The sequence below is a fragment of the Gordionus sp. m RMFG-2023 genome, chromosome 1 (assembly GCF_954871325.1).
Source record: "Gordionus sp. m RMFG-2023 chromosome 1, tfGorSpeb1-WG-v2, whole genome shotgun sequence".
Classification (NCBI taxonomy): domain Eukaryota; kingdom Metazoa; phylum Nematomorpha; class Gordioida; order Chordodea; family Parachordodidae; genus Gordionus; species Gordionus sp. m RMFG-2023.
In genome coordinates, this window is record NC_088775.1 from 62,864,743 (window position 1) to 62,886,614 (window position 21,872).

Sequence of the window (21,872 nt, forward strand, 5' to 3'; positions counted from 1 at the left end):
TTGTGAAAAAAAAAATAAACGAATTACATAGTGGTTATCAAGGAATTGTCAGATTGAAGAGTTTAGCCAGACAATATGTATGGTAGCCCGGAATCGACAGCGGAATAGAAGAATTATGCCATCAATGCGAATTATGTAACACATGGGCGGACAATACTCCAAAAATACAATGGCAAAGAGTTCGCATAAATTTCGCGGGACCATTCAAAAACACCATGTGACTTGTTTGGTAGACACTTATATGCGATTAATGGAGGTAAAAGGAATGACCACCACCATATCAGAGAGAACCCAGAGGTATTGGGCGAAATATTTTCTAGATGGGAATATCGAAAAATCACATATTAACTTCTCCATTAGAATGGTAGGAACGGTGAAAACAGCCATGGAGAAAAATACCGCTATAAACAAGTATGATAGATTAAAAATCTGGAAATGATTAGGGAGACACAGGGAAGCAGAAAAGATGGTACCGAAAAAACCATACAACAGAGGAGTCAATCTTGTACAATTGGACAACCAGAATGGACTAAAATATATATTGGATCAAGGCAATGTTAATGTCTCGATAAGAAAAATTCATATATAACATGGACACAGCCAAAGGTCGTTGGAAAAGGCTAAGGACCTAATCCGGAATAGATGGGTCTATATCTAAAAAGAGAGATGATAAATATCGATTTTTTTTTGAAGAATATTATTATCGCGGAGTATTCATTTTCTTTTTTCGAAATATAATATGACGAATTGATTATTTATGTTTAAGAATATTATTTCGGAGAATTCATTTTCTTTTTATATAATATTATAAAATTATCGATTTTAGAGAAATTATTAATATATTTTTTTTCGGAACATTATTAACTTTCTGAGAAATATTTTAAAACTATCGATTTTGAGGAATTGATGTTTTTTTTCAAAGAAAAAGCTAATAATTATTATAAAAAGAAAAATATTATAAAGATTCATTATTAGCATTATGAATATTTGTTATGAAATAAAAGGAAAATATTATTTAAAATTATGATGTTAAAGTGATAATGAAATTGAATAATATAAATTAATATAAACAATTCCGCAAAATAATATAATATTTAACAATGGGAAAAATAAAATATATAACAGGGAAGTTTTTCCTGAGGATTTTCTTTCCAATTTTGATAATTTTTTAAAACTAAATTAAATAAACTTTTTAGGATCTAAAAAATGGGAACTTTTTTTCGGTGAATTATTTTCTGTAAGAATTATTTTTTGCATAAATTTTTTTCGGAGATTTTTTTTCCGTAATTCAACTAAGAAATCTCAACTAAGAAATCTACAAAGCCTGGCCCGTTTTGGCCCATCAAGATTTTTTGCACAAATTGCTCAGCCTAGCCTGACCCAGTATAATCTTTTTAATTTGTCCAGTCCGACACATTAATTTTACAAAATGTCAGGCACGTTCAGGCTCGTTATAATTTCACGATGAGTACCTGTCCCATTAAATTTATTTGTACGAATTTTTCGGCCATCACATTTTTAATATATTACATCAAATTTTTACCCAATGTTAATTAAGACTCTTATATCTCTCCTCTATGGCTATCGATTTCTACAACAAACGTTTTATAAATCAATTGTGCTTGATATCTGTATCATGTATTTGTAATTGTATCATATGATAAATAACTAATTTTTTGTGAATTTATTATATTATTTATGATTTTGCATTTTAATTAGATAGACAGCTCTTAGAATGCAAAGAAAAAGGCATCTTGTAATTTATTTTTAAATAGGATTAATCAAAATATTAGCCTGAAATTCAAAAAAATATAACAAAAATAATTTTATGAAAAATCAATGATTTTCGAGGATCTGCTAATTTTTTATATATAACTCTCCTACCTGGCCCAAAAAATTATTACGTACAAATTACCTGGCCCGGCCCATTAAATTTTTGCCTGGCCTGTTATAATTCTTTAGCTAGCCCAGCCTCACCTGTAAGCCGGGCTTTTGGGTGGGGCAGGCTTTACAGATCTCTGTTGTAAATAGAGCTATTAAAAAGTAGGAAATTAATATTATACAATTAACTTATTTAATATGGATACCTCCAAATCCACCTTTTTCAGCTTGACATCTATCAAGGAATGATATAATTCTGCAGGATATATAATTTTTTTAAAAAACTTAAAATTTGTGAAGATTATTTTAAAATTATATTTAAGTTAGGCGCGCATGCAGTGGGGGGGGGGGCAAAAATCAAAATACCGGCTAAAATATTTTCCAAAAATATACTGTTTTATATTATTAATATTTTACAATGTTTCTAACCTCTTATTGCATATATATAGGTTTCAAATTTTACCGTTTATCATTGTTGAGTCAAAAGCAGAGCTCTTGAATTTAATTTTATATACCTCAGAGTTGGGCAGGTCTCATCCGGAAAAAGAATCTAGATACATATAGATTCTTTGTGAAAAAATGAATCTCAGATAATAGTATCTTTTTCAAAATATCAAAAAGATACAAGATAAAAGATACTTGTATCTTTTGCTTAATTAGAGTATCTTAAATAGATACTTTTAAATTATCATTAGCAATTAAATAAGAATAGTTTATACATTGTTGTGATGATTTAATGAAACATATTGACGATTAAATTAAAACTCATTCATATAAAATTATTTTGTTTGCAAAAATAATTAAAATAACAAAAGGAATAATAAAAGAATTTTTAATAATGCTTTGTCTATATTTTAATTATTTGGGTTTTAATTTAATCGTCAATATGTTTCATTAAATCATCACAACACTATAAAATACAGTTTTTATTATTTATTTGTGAAGAACGTAACATATTACAATAATTAATAAAATATTTCATGATGAGTTAATTATAATAATCAGGCATTTTAATATTAGTATTAGCCAATTTTTAGCATAGATAGAGAAGGGCGATTAATATTTTTAATGGGAGTTGAAATACTAATTTTCTAAAGATAATTTATAGATTTATTATTTTATAATATAACCAAATTATCATTAGACCTTTGCCGTTTCGGCGTACTTAACATAGTGCCAAAACTAAATAATATTTCAATTGGAGCCGATGAAGATATTGCAGCATTATTAAAAAGATTTTCTTAATGGAAGGATAATAATTAAGCATTTATAATGTATTGCGACTTTCTTTAATATAATTTAAAACCTCCAGTTCAATGTTATTTGTAAACTCAGCAACATTTGTTTCACCAAAAGAAAAAATAATTATCATTTTCTTTATTTTATGTTTAATCTATTGATGTTATAATTTGAGCTTGATTATATACTCTGGTACTACACTAAGGGCTTCTTTTAATAATGTATTTTGAAAGTATTTTTTTTTCTTTATCGTCCGACTCAATCCATAAGTTCTTAAGTGATATTGGTGCTAAAAAAGCCTTATTATATTCATATCATAGGAAAATAATTTCTTAAAATCTTTTGCCTATACCATCTTGGGAAGCTTTTAATAAAGGTAGACAATATTGTAAACTTAAATTTTTAAGATAACCATGTCCCCTTTAGCCACATATAAATAATATACTTTTATATGTTTAACAAAATTTGTGTTGAATCCTTTATCATTTCTTTGTTTATACAGGTTTTAAATTCAGCCTGTACAGTGTCTTTTTTAAATTTTATTTAAAAATAATTTCCATCTAAAATTTTAAGATTGGGATTTGATTCAGGGGAACTTATTTCAATAATTGAAATTTCACTATTTTCTTCTTCACAACCATGAGTGTTAATCATCCTATAAATTAAAAAAAAATTACATAAAATTGGTGATGATATTCTATAGAGTTACATTTATATATAAAAATATAATCTTTACTTATTTCGATTTGGTGTTGTTATTTAATATCAATTTATCTTGATATGAGTTGTAAATTTTCCAGCTAATTTTGGTTGTCAATACATTTAATATATGGCGGAAAAAAAATAAGGAAATTAATATAAGATTCCCGAAAAAAAAAGATTCGAGATCATTTTTTTTAATATTCGATCCCGATCCTATCTTTATATCAAATGCTATAGACTAAAATTATTATTTATAAATTAAAAACATAAAAATTGGTGTTTTTTAAATTTTAGGCATTTATATTATCAATTTAGTAAATTAAAATTAAAAATTTTAATTTTATTTTTCTGATGCTACCTGATATATCAAGAATCTTTCATTCATTTGAGTAATAAAAGTATTCAAGAAGGGGTTATTTTATAGTATTTTTCACTGACCATATTAATATTGGAATGATGAGTTGGGCAGTATTGCCAATACTTTTATCTAAGATACAAGAAACAAGCTTTTGCATACTCGGTGTTCCCATTCTAAATCGCTAAAAATTGGGAATCTCCATTATATCTCCAAATCAAATTGGGAATTTGGATGATATTTCCTCCATTTTTAGCGACTTTTTTAAAATTCTCAATTTAAATACAAGTGTTTATTGCCCTAGCATATTAATATTAATTTCAAATTTACTTTAAAAATTTTCTAGGGGATATAATCCCAATTTTTAGCGATTTAGAATGGGAACACCGAGTATTCAAAAGGATCTTGTATCTTAGATACAAGTATTCGAGGTACTGACCTACTCATCATTCCAATATTAATATGATCAGTCAAAACAAATATAAAATAAACAACTTTATCCCCTTCTTGAATACTTTTATTACTCAAATGAATGAAAGATTCTTGATATATCAGATAGCATCAGAAAAATAAACAAAAAATTTTAAATTTTAATTTACTAAATTGATAATATAAATGCCTAAAATTTAAAAAACACCAATTTTTATGTTTTTAATTTATAAATAATAATTTTGATCTATAGCATTCGACTTATATATTTTTTAAATAATTTTAAATTATCTTGCAAAAAACGTGTCTAGTTTGGAATATTCCTTTTTGAAAAAAATCTATTTTGTCAATTTCATTGTGAAGAAACAATCATTCATTTATTCCATTTCAACAAATGTTAAGCACAGATATGCCGCAGATCTATTTGACTACCTTTTTATGCCGTTATTAAATATAAATATATCAATATTTTAAAAGATGATAGAATTTTTTATAATGATAATATGAGTAAAACTTATTTTAGATATTTCATTTATTATATTTTTAACAGCTTTTGTGCTCTTGTTTAATGAGATATAAATTACTACAATATTTATTAAACAAACTGAAAAAAATTAACATCTATGAAGATCATAGAATCATAAGATTCAAAAATATCTGAAATTGGGGAAAGAGAAACCTTAAATGTATTCAGACCAAATTAATTTTTTATAATTTAAAATTCGATATTTAATAATCGGCCTAAGACTTGCCGTAATTTTTACTTTGCTTATAACTGGTTTTTTGGCTAAAAAAATCTAATCGATGAACAGTAAGAACTAAGTTGTTAAAAGTTACTTTGAAATATAACTAGTTACAGTTACTAGTTACATTTAGTTACATTTTTACAAATGTAACTAGTTATTAGTTACAGTTATATTTCAAATGTAACTAGTTACATAATAAGTTACTTTAAACATCATTCATAACACATTATTTATTTACTGAACGCAATTTCATATAAAAAAATTAGGATACAATAATTATAATTAATTATTTGAAAAAATATATAATTTATTTATATAAAAAAATAATTAAACCGAAAAAAAATATCAGAAAATAGAATATATTTATTAGACCTGCAGACCCGGCTCTACCGGTCCGGGTACACAGGCTGGGACGTATTTTAATTTTTTAAATATACTCAAGTCGGGCCTGAAATTTAAAAAAAATCTAGGTCAGGCCGTATATTTTAAAACCAAATATTTGAAATCGCTATTATTAGCTATAAAAATCAAAAATAAATATAATATATTTATAAAAAATCCGGGCCGGGTCTAAAAATTTTTCTTATTAATAAGTAATGATTACTAATTTAGTAGTTTATTCAAAAAATATTTAATTTTTAAATAATCTAAGTCTTTATCATTCCTTATACTAAGTTCTATGATCTAATTTAGTAAAATTTTTAAAAAAATACATTTATATGTAATTCTATAAATATTACCGGCAACTTGAGGGCAAAAAATATGGAATAGTGATAAATAGGTAAAGAAATATAATATTAAAAAATAGGTTTATTAAAGCAATGTAACAATTTAAGAAAAGAAAATTTATTTAGACGGGAAATCATATTATTGTTGCATACCCTTTGTGAACACAATCAGACATTTAAACAAAATTTTAAATTAATAAATTTAAAAAAAAATTATTTTCCTTGAATCGAACTGCCCACCTTAAAATTTTATTGTAGTGGACATTACTAGCTTTACCCATCTAGGTTTACCCATTGGAGGTGAAAGTACGATATTTCATTTCATAGATGAATTACTTGTCTTAAAACATTTACCTGCTCATCAGGCTTTTTATTTATTCAAATATTTTTTATTCCTTCCTAAAATTTTACATGCCTTTCGTTCGTCAACAATTTTCATGTCCTTGAAATATTATTTTGAGGTTCAATATAAAAAATACTTTCGAATCTATTTAAAATATCAAATTCTCTTCACTCTCCAGTATGCAAGCTGCCCTTCCACCAGCTAGGTGGTATAGGTATCCATTCCCCCAAATCTTTAAGCATTTCAGCCTTTTTATTCTCAGTTGCTAAATTTTCATACATACTTGGAGACTTGGATATTATACCACATCATATAGTAACATTAAACCTCTGGAGCAAAGATTCTCCAAGCCGCTCATATCCAAATTTAAGACAAAGAGACTGGAATTTACCATTATACAACATTGCGTTGAATACTTACACTTCAAAACTGTTCACAGAAAATCTCCATCGCTCTTTCTCCTCTAAAACGCACAGAGTATACAGAATGAAAACAATACGACCTTTTGCTAGATCAAATAATTCCAGCCTCAGCCATATGCCACCCTGGCTACGAATGGTTAGAAACTATACCTAGTTTTAATTTAGGCTTGTTTACTAACCAACGAAGAACTTAGAATAGCTATAGGTCTTCGTTTTGTGAAATCGTAACGCCGATATCATGTGTCCCTTGTGAAACTCATATCGATAGCCTTAGACACCCCCCCCCCATACTGTCGTTTTTCAGAAGGCAAATTATCCAGACACTATGCCATCAATTCGATATCAATAGAATCTTGAAATCCGCAAATATTCTATTCTTTCTACACTAGAACCCTCTGGCGTCAGCCCTGATGGAATGACGCTAGTCATGTGGAACCAATGTAGTCCCCTCGCTTGGGATTATACATGTGTATATCGTTTTACCAGATCTTTTTATTCCAACTCTATCACAAAGCTAAAAATACAAAAATAAATAAATATAACCACCTTAATAATCTTTTGTTCGTTCAGATAGTCTTAGACACCTGTGGATCAGTTGGACCCCAAGCCCTAAAATTATTCAAAACAATAGGGCAAAGGTTAAGTTTAATCACAGATGATCCAAAAAAAACTTCTATATACGACAAAGAATATCAATCAAAATTTGTCGATCCAAATGTATATCTATAAATGGGTCATTAAGCCTCGCCGACCAAACCTAAATACATTATTTTATTTTATTTCTCTTCTTTTAATTATAAATTTTTACATAGAATATAGATATAATATAATAATTTTAATATGAATAGTTATATTATTTTTAAAAAAACATATTAAAAATATAATTAATTACTGGAATAAATTATTTAGATTTATACATATATATTTTTAAAAGTAACTAGTTACTTTTGGCAGTTACATTTCAAAAAATATAACTAGTTACAGTTACTAGTTACAATTTTTAAAATATAACTAGTTACAGTTATTTTTTAGCAAAAATGTAACTAACTTTAACAACACTAGTACTAATCATGCATTACATATTGTTCATTGCTTCTATAATTTTCCTCCTAGCATGATGCCAATTTTGGCGATTTTTTTAATTTTGCCAAAAATGTTTTTCTTTAAACTATATATCAAAGGGATTGAAGCAGTAATGAAGTATGAAATATGCACAAATTATTGAGATAATTTTCCGAAATAATGCTTCCAGATATTTGGCGAACTTTACCCTTATGTGATATCATAGTTAGTTTTTGGTTCATAATTCGGTTACTTTTTTAATGGCTGGCGAAATTGATTAAAGAATTCATAAGGCACTAAATATTAACAACGAGATAGTTAAAACTTCTATATTCTCCATTCTGGTATGATGCTGATTTTGACAATTTTTTATCAATAATTCTTTTAATTGTTTAAGTATAAGTTTCAAAATTAATGCTTCCAAAAGGTTAGTTCACTTCACGCTTACAGCGTGATGTTATAATTTTCATTTTGTTTGTAACTTAGTTTCTTCTCGTGGTTCTCCTATTAGAGTGAGGAATTGAAAGTACTAGTAAAGGCATTAAATATTAGCGAGCGCCAGATATATCGTTTTTTATATACCTTTAGCATGATATCTATTTTGACATTTACTTTTTTCTTTATATCTACCAAACGGATAATGTACAATTATGATTTATAATTGATAAAATTTACTGAATAAATGCTTGTCACTTTTTAATAATGTTGTTAAACGGCTCGATTTAAGCCGATTTTTAAAAACGGCTATATTTTAGCTAGAAAAATATTGTCTAAGCCTCGAGATTTCATTAATAGATGTTCAAACCTTTGTGCCGCTTATGAGCAAAATAAGTCTTGCATAATATTTTTCTGGCTAAAATGTTGAGTTAGCCGTTTCTAAAAATCGGCTCACTTTTTAATCTTAAGGTTGGCCAAAATCTTGTTACTGATATTTTTCTTTTATACTGGCTAGTCAAGCACTCACAAAGCACAAAACTGCTATATTTTAAAATTAGGCTTGTTCAACCAACCTTATTGGAGATTATATAAAGACCACCGAAAAATTAACAATATATAAAAAAAAATTATAGTAAGGACCCGATCGAAGAAAATTTAAACTCCCCCTCCTATTGAAAAATTGTGGCTTCGCCACTAGGTAGCACTTACAAATCTGCAAATATTACTACTGCATAATCCTTCCAAAACTATTTCAAATCTTGATGGATAAATTATTAAATATTTGGCATATGGGCCATTCCATAAGTCAAATCGATAAAAAAGGCGCATTTTCGGCCGACCGTACTTAAAATTGTTAAAATTTTCTGGAATTATTTAGATAACTATAAAAATGAGAAAGTCTTTTATTTTAGCTCACTAGCATACCTGGTTCCCTAGGATATAGGTGCAAAAAGGGGCCACTCTGGAATATGTAAAATTTTTAAAATGCTTATATCTCAAAAACTATTTATAGATAAAAGTATATAATATCTCATATTGTAGGTAAAAGAAATCTCTAAGCGGCTATCAATAAACAATAAAAATTGGCGCCAATTTGACCTTTTACTTCCGATTTGCCTATATTGCTTTACCTGAGCTTTTAAGCAAAAAGAGAGTTTGTTTCGAAATTATTTTTTTGCTTTTTATTTAGACACCTTTTATAAATATATATATGATGTAGGCGACGGTAACGAAACGACTCTTCCGAAATATACATTTTACCAAAAATTGAAAAAAATAGATGGCACTATATGAAAATATGGAACTACGGATTATAGTTGGAAAAATATTATTCTTAAGGTAAATGAAAATATTGATAAGTTTATAAGATGTGATATGTACCAGTTCTATTCCCCCCCCCCGCCATCCATAAAAAGTTTTGCATTTTTTTAGATCTCTACTTATTATCTCAATAAAATTGTATAACTGCTGCATAAGAATATTTTATTATGCATATTATTTTACAAAATAAACAGTTCGAATCGTGCGATCTCTCCATGCATTATATTTTTTAACATGCCCGTTCAGATTAATTTAAAATAATTCAACCCGTCTGCAAGCTTATTATTTTAACTCGTCTGTCTACCAATAACGAGATTTGGAGAGTTGAAAAAATTTATTATAGGTGCAGATCAATTAAAATTTTATTCTATATCACAGATTGAAAATTGTTAAAAGAAATAATATCTGATACTCACATTCATAATAAAATTGCCGTTCATTTATTCCAAAATTATTTAGTCAGCTACTTAACTGAAATTTCTATGCCAACCAAAAAATTCTTCTAATTTTCAGATGGAGCAGCATCTCAATATAAGAATTGCAAAAATTTAATCAATCTTTGCCATCATGAAGCTGAGTGGCATCTCTGAGCCACATTTCATGGCAAATCGGCTTGTGTTGAGGTCGGAAGTAGTCAAACGTTTAGTGGCCTGGTCTAATTTACAAAGACCTGTTTCTATAACTTGTCCTAAGGTTTTGCCTATTCTAAGGAAAATATTAAAGGTATAAGATTTCTAATTTAATATACATCATATATTTTTTTTATTAGGGAAAAGATTTCTCTTAAGGCGAATATGAGAAAGAGCAAATAATTTTAAAAGAGAGATTCAGTAAAACGATTCAATAAAGCATGTACAATACTGGGACGTTAAATTTCATACTTTTCATCCAATTTCTCTGGTAAAATTGAAGCCAAATTTTATTCAAACTCAACAGAATCGCAAATATTAAATATAACATTTTACTCGAATATTAAATGAACAAAAATGGATATAACATGTATCTATGACAATCAATAATGGATGGTCTATGTTTTACAAAAAAAAGAGGTGTTAGTTCATTTTTTGCATTCTCAATCAAATTCTTTTACATATCCCTCCTTGAATGACAAATTGTGGATACATAAATCACAAATTTTAGATGTGTTCAGTGCTTCAACTGTTACCAGACAATCATTTACTTTACATAAGGATGAGACAATTAAAACTATTCATCTTTTTAATTTATTAGCTTAAAATATATAATTGTTTATCTAAATTTTGTTTCAAATATATTTTAAATTATTGAATGAATTTGAGTATCTATCTATAATTATTAATAAAAATGAATAATAAAAAAATTATAGGATATTTATTATTGGAAATTTGATTTATTATTAAGTGTCTAAGGATTATTTGCCCCCACTGCCCCTCAGTTTAATTGGTATATTTTATAAAAATTCTAAATATTTGAGTATAAAATGTTAAAATATCTTGTCATTGGTAAATAAGAAACAAAATTTTACCCATAATCTGTAGTTTTATAAAGCGCCATCTATATTCCTTCAATTTTTAATAAAAATATAAACAAACTCCCTTTATTGCTTAAAAACACGGGGAAGCAATGTAGTTAAATGGCAAGTTAAGGATTTAAATTATTGCCAATTTTTTTTTTGATAGACCTTTAAAGATTTTTTACCTAAAATATGATATATTATATTATATTACTATAAATAGTTTTTGAAATATAAGCATTTTAAAAATTTTAGAGATTCCAAGGTGGCTCTTTTATGCACCTATGAGCCCCTATATCTTGAGAAAGCATGATAGAGAGCCAAACTAAATTGCTTTCTTATTTTTATTATTTATCTAAATAATTCCAGAAATTTTTACAATTTTAAAAGGAGTCAGCCAAATCATGATCAATCTGACATGAAATGGCTCACAGATTTTCATGTGAGGATCTTAAAATATCCCCTAATACATCACCAACTAAATGCAAATTATGGTATAAAAGGTTAAATATATTTGAAAATGTTCAAAAAAATGTTATAGATACTTAGCATAATTCATATTTGTTTTATGAATACTTTGTATGTTTATATACATGCAATAATTCTTAAGAATTTTTTGTGCATTAATTTATTTTCCAACATTTAATTTTTTTTAAATATATATTAAATTTTATAAACTTAAATATTTATTTTTTTATAAAGTTCTTTGAGACATTTATTTTATTGTCACTAATGTTTGTTCTAATAAACTTCTCAAACTCAAGATATTCTTGAATAACATTTAAAAAATTATAATTAATCCCCCCAACTCCCAATAGCAAATTCATGCCTATACCTTTTAATAGTTAAATATTTTTATAATATTATAAATGATAGAAACTAATTTAGAAATAAAAAAAATTTAACTATTGAAAAATATATATAGAAGGCATCAAAATTTTATTTTTATAGAAAATAATAACTTATCTTTAGTCTCTTCTGGAATATTGAATTTAAGAAGAATCAGGCTATGAACAATCCAGTAAATAAGCCATGTTTGACTTGCATCCAGACACTATATACAGTGTTTAGATATTAATAAATTATCAACTTCTTTAATATAAAGAAAATTTAATAATATAATTATATATAATATTTTTTTAGTTATATCAATAATGAAATACTTCATAAGAATCACTTAAAACATGTAATCCTTTCCTTAAAAATGATACATGGGAATCAATTAACAATTCCGGCTCACTAAAATAAGTATTAAATTGGATAACTATATATATTTACAAAATTTCATCATGGTTTAATAACTCAAAATGTTTAAATATTTTAAGAATGTTATTTTCAATTTTTTCCTGAATTTAAAAATGGATTTGGAAAAAATATTAAAATCACTTGTTCTTTACGAGTTAAAGTGTCATCTTCCTTAAATTTTAAATCATATTGATCAATATTTTTCAAAACTCGCTGGTGGTGATTGTCCATATGACTATCAGCTGTTATATTTGAATATACTGCCCAAAAATGAGATGACTGGCATCTGTCTAAAGCCAGGTGATCGTTATATCTGACACCGTGGCCGATCATGTGTTTATTAATGTCAGCTTTATAAATTTTTTGAATTATTTTTTTTTAGAAAACTTACCTTTTTTTTCGTGGTATAAAAAAAAATTAGGAGGACTTTTCAAATTTTAAAGGAGGCTCTATCCCCTGCGCCCCCGTGCCCCCAAGTGACTCTATTTGCAATAGTATAAAGTGCTGGCGCACCTGATGTGTCTTAGTAATTTTTGCTTATTTCATCTAAAGATAAACAATGAAAATTTCGGTACTTCAATTGATTTTATTAAATTCTAAAAGGTCAATCTTCAAAATCATTATCAATATCATTTAATTTTACACCATATTTAGTAAATGATTGACAAAATTGGAGTGAGTATCCTAACAGTAGCAATTAGTTTATCAGAAATCCCATACTCAAAGATTTCTTCCAACTCTGCAATTTTATCAATGTTCATCTATATACCAAGGTTCTTGATTGTCTTTCAAGGTCTTCTCGATCTATGTATAAATTATATTACTTTCTATCAGTAGCGCAAATAGGGGGAGGGGTCTCAAGCCCCTTGAAAAATTTGAAAAGCCCCTCAAAGTTTTGAATTTTTTTATACCTCTAAAAAAGGTTAGTTAGCTAAAAAAAAAATTAGGTTAACTAAAATTGTGCAATTATTGTTTTTATTTTATTATAGCATTAAATAAAGCTGATATTGGTTCAATCATTTTTTTATGGTGGTGGAGTTTATTGGTTTTCTTCTTTGCTATTTTATATATAATTTATATAGATTATAAAAGCCTAAATATCATCTCTAATTATGTTTTATAAAATTATAGAGGAGTTTGTTGTACCCTTTATCATTTTATTTCCATCAAAAATTTTAAGATTGAAATTAGATTCAAGGGAACTTATATCCATAATTTCACTTTTACTACCTTCTTCTTCACCATCATAAATGTTAATCTTCCTACAAATTAAAAAAATATTATATAAAATTGTTAATGATATTTTATCAAGTTATATTTATATATAAAATATATTATTTACTTATTTCGTTTTGGTGTTATTTTTATCTATTTTAACGTGATTTGTAAATTTCCCAGCTGATTTTGGTTGTTATTATATTTAAAATATGGCAGAAATCAATACAATCAGCGTGTACATGACAAAATTTTCACTGGATAAAAACCCCCTTCAAAAACCTATGCTACCCTCCTAAAAAAAATTTGTCACTATTAATTACATTTTTAATTAGTGGTACTCTCCTTTCATAAATTTTAAAAAGAATAACTTAAATTATTTTAGCTCTAATACCAACTATAAAAATATTGTTAATATAAAAGAGTTATCTTTTATATCTTGAATTCAATTAAAAACTACCTCATTTATAGTGAATGCATTATTATTGCATATTGTTTGGCATGAATATGAGTTTGCTGAGAATATCTGACCCTTTTAAATATCATTTAAAAGGATAGCAAAAGTTTTATTTAGAAAATAATGTCTATGATTGTTTACAATATATGGATTTGGTCGATGATCAGCATTATCATTGTATTATAATAGGTCTAATGAAAGTATTAATTTTTATAGCCATATATTTTGTCATAATTTATCTAAAAATTAACAGATAAGGCACCTACTTCCTTCAATAAAAATTAGATGCATACTGTTCCTACCCCCCCCCCCCCCCCATTTTCGTTAATGTAGACGCTGAATACAAATACAATATTCCATAAATATGTGAAATGTAAATTTTTCAAACATTAATATTCTTTTGTCAAGAAACAAGTATCTTATTATAAATGTCTAGAAGATACTGAATATAAAGTATTTTAATACATATAGGTATTCGCGGTACTGCACAATCTGCAATTGTCACATCCACCAGTGCACATTTTGTTCTTAAAACTTTTATTTTTTGAAAAACTTTGGCCTATAAATCCCAAATCTACACATTGGATGTCAAAGATTTTTTCTTAATACAGAAAATACATATAAATTTTTTCTTTAAATGCAATATGATATTTTTTTAAATACAATATGATAATTGTTTCAAAATCATGTCCATCTTCAGCCGTCAAATAATCTCTTTACGATTTTCATTTCATGATGTAATATTTCAAAATTAAGGTTTAATAAGGACGCATTGGAGTTATTTTACTAGTAATAAGATAATCTGGGTCAAGAGGGGTTGGGGTGTATTAAAATAAGATTTATTGTATAATCATCGTCAGCAAATCTTAAAAAACGTTCAATAAAATACTCCATATTTTAATAATAATTTCCTTTTAAAGAACTCCAATTACATTTTCTTTTCTTTTCACATTCAATTTTAATTTGATATCAATAAAAAATCATGACGATTTTTAAGCATTTTACGAACACTTGAGGATTTTGTCGCGGGTCAAATATATAAGATTTTTAACCTTATTTTTATCAAGTCGAATGAATTTTCACCTCTTTATTTTTTAATATATTAATTGTGGAGTCAACACAATTTTATTACTATATTCGTATCTATTGATTAAAATGCTTATTTAATGGATCGATTGTTGTCATGTTTCATAAATCACAACGGTCATTTATATGTGCACTGGGAAAAAGACAAGGGGTTTGGACTGAATAATGATTGGAAAGTTCCGAGTTAAGAGTCGTATTAGAAAAGTATAATAACACTTCACTAATAGCCTCAAAATTTTGATAAATCATATGAGATGTTGACAAATGACCAGTCCTTATCTAAAAATCTCTTAATAGTAGGGTCTGTATATTTTTAGGATACCATAAAACGCCTAAAGTAATTGTACAATTTGTTTGCTAAATTTAAAATATTAAAATTACAGAAATATTGTTATATCATTTATTAGCAACAAGATACAACTTGTGATTGAAACAATATATATAAGTCACCTTTTTATTATTTTTTTTGGAGAAATGTTTACTCTTCTATTTTGACCGGACAACATGTGCACTATAATATCCCTGGTTTATATTTGATTAATTAATCTATAAATCATTAAGTTGTTTTAAAATGCAATTCATAATGCTTTCAACCAGAGTTGTACAAAAGATATTCTTTGAAGATTTTTGAGCGAGATCTCGCTCAAAAATTTGAGCAAGATCTTTGAAGATCGTAAAATTTGAAGATCTTTTACTTTTAAAAAATTTTGAGCAACGATCTTCCGAGATCTTTTGAAGATCTTTTATTTTAAAAAATTTTTGAGCAGCGATCTTCAAAGATCTAGATCTTTGAAGATCTATTATTTAAAAATATTTTAGATCAAACGATCTTCAAAGATCTTCATATTTTATAATGTTTTATTTTTTTGATATTATTTTTTGAACTGCATGTTAAATTAAAATAAAAATTTAATAAAGATGTACCGACAATTTTCATAATCGTTATTTTTTAACTTTTTTCGACATATATGGGTAAAAAAAAATTTATATAAAAAAAAATTTATATTATAATTTCAATGAAGATGTAATGTATTAAAAAGTGGAAATTGTAATAATCGTTATTTTTAACTTATTTGATTTATTATATCCTAAATTAAATAGGTTATAATTATTAATATTAAGATGTAAAAATAAAATTTGAATGAAGATGTACCATAGAAAAGTGACAATTGTTATAATCGTTATTTTTGAAATTTTTTTTAAAGCATAGCATAAATATTATATTGTTAACATGTTAAATTAAAATTTCTGTGAAGATGAACCACAGGAAAGTGACAATTATCATAATCGTTATTATTGAACTTTTTTAAATTTTTTTAAAGCAAATGGGTAAAAATAGATATTGTTAATATGTTTTAAATTAAAATTTCAGTGAAGATGTACTACAGGAAAGTGACAATTGTCATAATCGTTATTTTTGAACTTTTTTGAAATTTTTTAAAGCAAATAGGTAAAAATAGATATTGTTAACATGTTAAATTAAAATTTCAGTGAAGATGTACTACAGGAAAGTGACAATTGTCATAATCGTTATTTTTGAACTTTTTTGAATTTTTTTAAAGCATTTGGATAAAAATAGATATTGTTAACATGTTAAATTAAAATTTCAGTGAAGATATACTACAGGGAAGTGACAATTGTCATAATCGTTATTTTTGAACTTTTTTGAATTTTTTTAAAGCAAATGGATAAAAGAAGATATTGTTAACATGTTAAATTAAAATTTCAGTGAAGATGTACTACAGGAAAGTGACAATTGTCATAATCGTTATTTTTGAACTTTTTTAAATTTTTTTAAAGCAAATAGGTAAAAATAGATATTGTTAACATGTTAAATTAAAATTTCAGTGAAGATGTACTACAGGAAAGTGACAATTGTCATAATCGTTATTTTTGAACCTTTTTAAATTTTTTTAAAGCAAATGGGTAAATGAAGATATTGTTAACATGTTAAATTAAAATTTCAGTGAAGATGTACTACAGGAAAGTGACAATTATCATAATCGTTATTATTGAAATTTTTTTAAAGCAAATGAGTAAAAATAGATATTATTAATATGTTAAATTAAAATTTCAGTGAAGATGAACCACAGGAAAGTGACAATTATCATAATCGTTATTATTGAACTTTTTTAAATTTTTTTAAAGCAAATGGGTAAAAATAGATATTGTTAATATGTTTTAAATTAAAATTTCAGTGAAGATGTACTACAGGAAAGTGACAATTGTCATAATCGTTATTTTTGAACTTTTTTGAAATTTTTTAAAGCAAATAGGTAAAAATAGATATTGTTAACATGTTAAATTAAAATTTCAGTGAAGATGTACTACAGGAAAGTGACAATTGTCATAATCGTTATTTTTGAACTTTTTTGAATTTTTTTAAAGCATTTGGATAAAAATAGATATTGTTAACAAGTTAAATTAAAATTTCAGTGAAGATATACTACAGGGAAGTGACAATTGTCATAATCGTTATTTTTGAACTTTTTTGAATTTTTTTAAAGCAAATGGATAAAAGAAGATATTGTTAACATGTTAAATTAAAATTTCAGTGAAGATGTACTACAGGAAAGTGACAATTGTCATAATCCTTATTTTTGAACTTTTTTAATTTTTTTTAAAGCAAATGGGTAAAATAGATATTGTTAACATGTTAAATTAAAATTTCAGTGAAGATGTACTACAGGAAAGTGACAATTGTCATAATCGTTATTTTTGAACTTTTTTGAATTTTTTTAAAGCAAATGGGTAAAAATAGATATTGTTAACATGTTAAATTAAAATTTCAGTGAAGATGTACTACAGGAAAGTGACAATTATCATAATCGTTATTATTGAAATTTTTTAAATTTTTTTAAAGCAAATGAGTAAAAATAGATATTATTAATATGTTAAATTAAAATTTCAGTGAAGATATACCATAAATAATCTTTATTTTTGATTTTTTTATATATAAAATTTAAAACTGATAATTGTCATATGTAATATTTTTAAACTCTTTTTATTAAACAAGGTTAGAATAAAGATATTTTGAAAATTATTTATTATTTCAAAATTATTAAAAAAATATATTGTTAACCAGGTTTGTTGTTAATAAGGTCCTATCCCATTTAATTTAAAAAAATAACCGATCTAATTTTTTTTAATAAAAAATATTGGCTCATTATGTTTCTTAAATTTTTGATGGCTTTTAGATTGTAAAATATTAAAAAGTGGTGCCTTCTAACTTCTATAATTTGAGCGTTATTTAAGTAAAGTCGTGCTTTTACAATGTACAACGACATTAAACAGCAAGAACTCAAATTTATATTACGAGCCAAATATATTTATGGATTGTCAAATTCTTGGTTTTTTAGTTTTGACAAAATAATAAACCTGACCTAACTTATTCAATTGGATAGATTTAGTTTTTTTTATACTGAAAATATTTTATATTTTTTTTATTTTAGTCTATCAATTCGAGTCGCGAAAGGCAGTTTTAAATATGAATATTTATTGTAAACCTAGCATATAAATATTTCTCCTTTTAAAATTCAACCCATACTTTTTGATCCTTCACTACAAAGGTGGAAAAAAATCCCTTAACTACAAAGGTGGGGTCTATTTTATCCCAAATTTTGATTAATATCTCAGAACATATTAAAACTTGAGATCTACAAATACAATTTTGAATATATATTCAAATATTATTGGAAATAATAAATACAAAATCTTAGATTAATAGTTACTTCTAAAAACAGTTATGCAAATTTTACTAAAGTTACTAAAATAAAAATTTTTTTCTGAGACCTTTCTTTAATTATATTTTGATCACCATAAAGTATTTAAAAAAATGCAAATTTTATTATATATTTTATTAAATGAATGTCGAATATAGATAATTATATAAATTTTATAAAAAGATATCAAATATTAAATAAAATACTAATCATCAAATATCATGTAAATTTTTGTACTAACATTCACGACAAAATGTATGCATATGATCTAATGAATTTTTAACAATTTAAACAAATAAATGTTGTTTTTACCTCCTTCACTCTTGGACAATCTTTACATACTCCCTTTTTATTAGTTGGAATATGTTTTTCATCAGTTAAATTGAGAATATCCCCAATGTTGTTACGTATTAATCTACATATACTACTCTGTATCAAAATGTATCTTAGAATGAATTTCAAATCAGATACAGTTACTTCTTAAATAATATATAAATACAGATATCTCATTTTTATATCTAGATATTTTAACAACTCTGGTATCGTATATTTTAATTTTTTAAATGCTATTTGACTCAGATTTACGTTCAGATAAAAAATTATCTGATTGATAACAAAATAAAATTAAAAGGTATTTTTTAATCTGATTTGATATGAAAGTTGAATTTTGCAGGACTTTAATTATTAATCTTATCTTAAATCTAAATAATTTTTAAAAAAAATTTAGGTTTACGAATCGGTTGTGGGATTAATTGCTATTAACAACTTGCCAATCAATTTAGTTACATATGAATCATTCAAGCTATTATTAGATCCAATAGTCCAATCATTGAATATGACTTTAAACAAACACATCGTAAATGATAAAATAAAATATGCGGCATCAGAAATAAGATGCCTAATAATGCAACAAGTAAAAAATAAGCTCATTTCTTTGAAGATAGATACAGCCACAAGATTTCAAAAATCAGTGTTGGGGGTTAATGCCCAATTTATTATAGATGATAAGATTGAAATACGAACTTTAGGCATGTTAGAAATTGTAAAGGCGCACACGGCGTCTAATTTAAAGGAAGAAATAGAAAATTTATTAAAAAAGTATAATATATGTTTGAGCCAAATATACAGTATCACTGTTGACAATGGTGCCAATATGATAAAAACCGTGGAAATGATAGCTGAAGAACAGCTAATTACTCATATCGATCTTTCTGAAGATGCATTCTCAGAATATTTGTTACAAAATAGCGATAATGAGTCCTCGCAGGAATATAACGACTCTTCTCAACCAAATAACGATTATAATAATATAGAGATCACCCAGGAAAATAACAGTGATATTTCAAATATACATGATAATGATTCCTCAGGGGAGTATATAATAAATAATCTAAATCAAGATGATAACATACATTTTCAACATGATAATCAAGAACAAATAAATGATGATATGGAAAATTTATTAAATGATCTAAGAAAATCATTTGGGCTGATTTGTGTGCGATGTTGTGCCCATACTATTCAATTAGGAGTTAATGATTATATAAAAAAATTTCTAAAGGAGGATTTAGAAGATATAAGATCTATTCTAAAAATATGCAAATCACAAAAATATAAAAGTTTATATTCATTAGAAAAAATTAACAAACCAGTGCTGGACACTGTTACTAGGTGGAATAGCACCTATAGAATGCTAAAAAACCTAAAGGATAATAAAATATTTTACTTAAAAATGGGCCATATATATTTAGAAACTTTTATAAATTCAAGACTCTGGGATAGAATTGACGCATATCTCACCGTCTTATCTCCTGTTAATTTATGTACCATTAAATTGCAAGAAAAATCTTGTACAATCGGAGATTTTTTTAAATCATGGCTTGAATGCAAATTAGATTTAGAGGAAATAAATAATGAATCCTCGAATAATTTGATTAATTGTCTGGATTATCGTCAAAAATATCTTTTTGATAATAATGTTTTTAGAAGTGGGATCTACATGGATCCCAGATTTAATTATCAGAATGGAATCTATCCATCCGAAAGTGATAAATTGCTGGCCAGGGTAAATTTATAATATATAACTTTAAATTAAATAAATTTATTTTATTTTAGGAACATCTGATGTCTACGTGGAGACAAATACAAATTTTTAATAAGCCAAAAGATAATCCAGCTCTGAGTGGCTCTCCTTTTATCCCTGTAAGTTGTAAAAAAACCAGATTAGATGTATATTTGGAGCGAGAAAGCGCTAATGCTCCAATATACCAAAATATTGAAATCCTTGATATGAAGACCAAAATTAATGCTTTAATATATGGTCAAAAATTGCCATCTGATCAAAATATTTTGCAATATTGGCAATCCAAAAAATTTCAGGATCCGGAATTATATGCCCTATCGCGAGTAGTTCTAGCCGCTCCTTGCTCTCAAGTATCTGTTGAGAGATCATTCAGTGCTCTGGGATTGGTCCTTACACCGCTACGAACAAGATTAGAGAAATCTATATTAAATGATATTTTATTAATTAAACTTAATAAAAGTGTATTAAATAACGTTATATTTTGATTTTTATTATATTTATATAAAATTTTTATTTGTATATATTATATCATGTATTATTTAATTATATATAATCATTTTACTAATTAAAATACGAATAATTGAAATACAAAATAAAATTGTTACCCAAACTCTTGAAGTACTGAAAAAAATCTAAATTCACAAATACTTGTTTTAAGTGCTGAAATTTTTAAAATTGAGGTCTTTATAGTCCCACCTTTCTTTTGATGAAAGATAAATTTGTTTTATTAAATCATGTTTTTGGGAATTTTATATAAATATAAGTGCTAAACTGCTAGATTTTCAAAAAGGGCTAAATTTAATAAAGAAAAATACTAAATATATTTGAGGGGAATTAAATATTTTTAACTTACCTAAACCTTGACATTTCGCTGATAAATGTCCAAACTTTTGTGCCATCTATGACC

The 21,872-nt window shown here is 25.9% G+C and overlaps 2 protein-coding genes across 5 annotated transcripts in view; one reads left to right on the forward strand and one right to left on the reverse strand.

Moving 5' to 3' along the window:
• LOC135931530 (protein farnesyltransferase subunit beta-like) overlaps positions 1 to 12,652 on the reverse strand; it is a 34,078-nt gene extending 21,426 nt beyond the window's left edge. For all 4 annotated transcript variants that reach the window (XM_065468722.1, XM_065468720.1, XM_065468719.1 and 1 more), the window contains exons 1-5: positions 12,544 to 12,652; positions 12,436 to 12,503; positions 12,321 to 12,396; positions 12,120 to 12,211; positions 2,088 to 2,137 (exon numbers count right to left, since the gene is read on the reverse strand). In XM_065468722.1, coding sequence (XP_065324794.1) covers positions 2,088 to 2,137; positions 12,120 to 12,211; positions 12,321 to 12,396; positions 12,436 to 12,503; positions 12,544 to 12,633 — 376 coding nt within the window. In that variant the 5' untranslated portion in view covers positions 12,634 to 12,652. The remainder of the gene's footprint in view (positions 1 to 2,087; positions 2,138 to 12,119; positions 12,212 to 12,320; positions 12,397 to 12,435; positions 12,504 to 12,543) is intronic.
• Positions 12,653 to 19,625: 6,973 nt separating this feature from the next.
• On the forward strand, positions 19,626 to 21,561 carry LOC135931607 (uncharacterized). The gene is made up of 2 exons (XM_065468842.1): positions 19,626 to 20,947; positions 20,998 to 21,561. Exons 1-2 carry the CDS (start codon positions 19,718 to 19,720, stop codon positions 21,448 to 21,450), a joined length of 1,683 nt encoding a protein of 560 aa, XP_065324914.1. The 5' UTR covers positions 19,626 to 19,717; the 3' UTR covers positions 21,451 to 21,561.
• Positions 21,562 to 21,872: the final 311 nt, after the last annotated feature.

Excerpts from the sequence above, each read along its gene's own strand:
- LOC135931607 (XM_065468842.1), top strand. The coding sequence starts at position 19,718 with ATGACTTTAAACAAACACATCGTAAATGATAAAATAAAATATGCGGCA. Across the intron at positions 20,948-20,997 it reads GTGATAAATTGCTGGCCAGG|GAACATCTGATGTCTACGTG; the intron begins GTAAATTTATAA and ends ATTTTATTTTAG.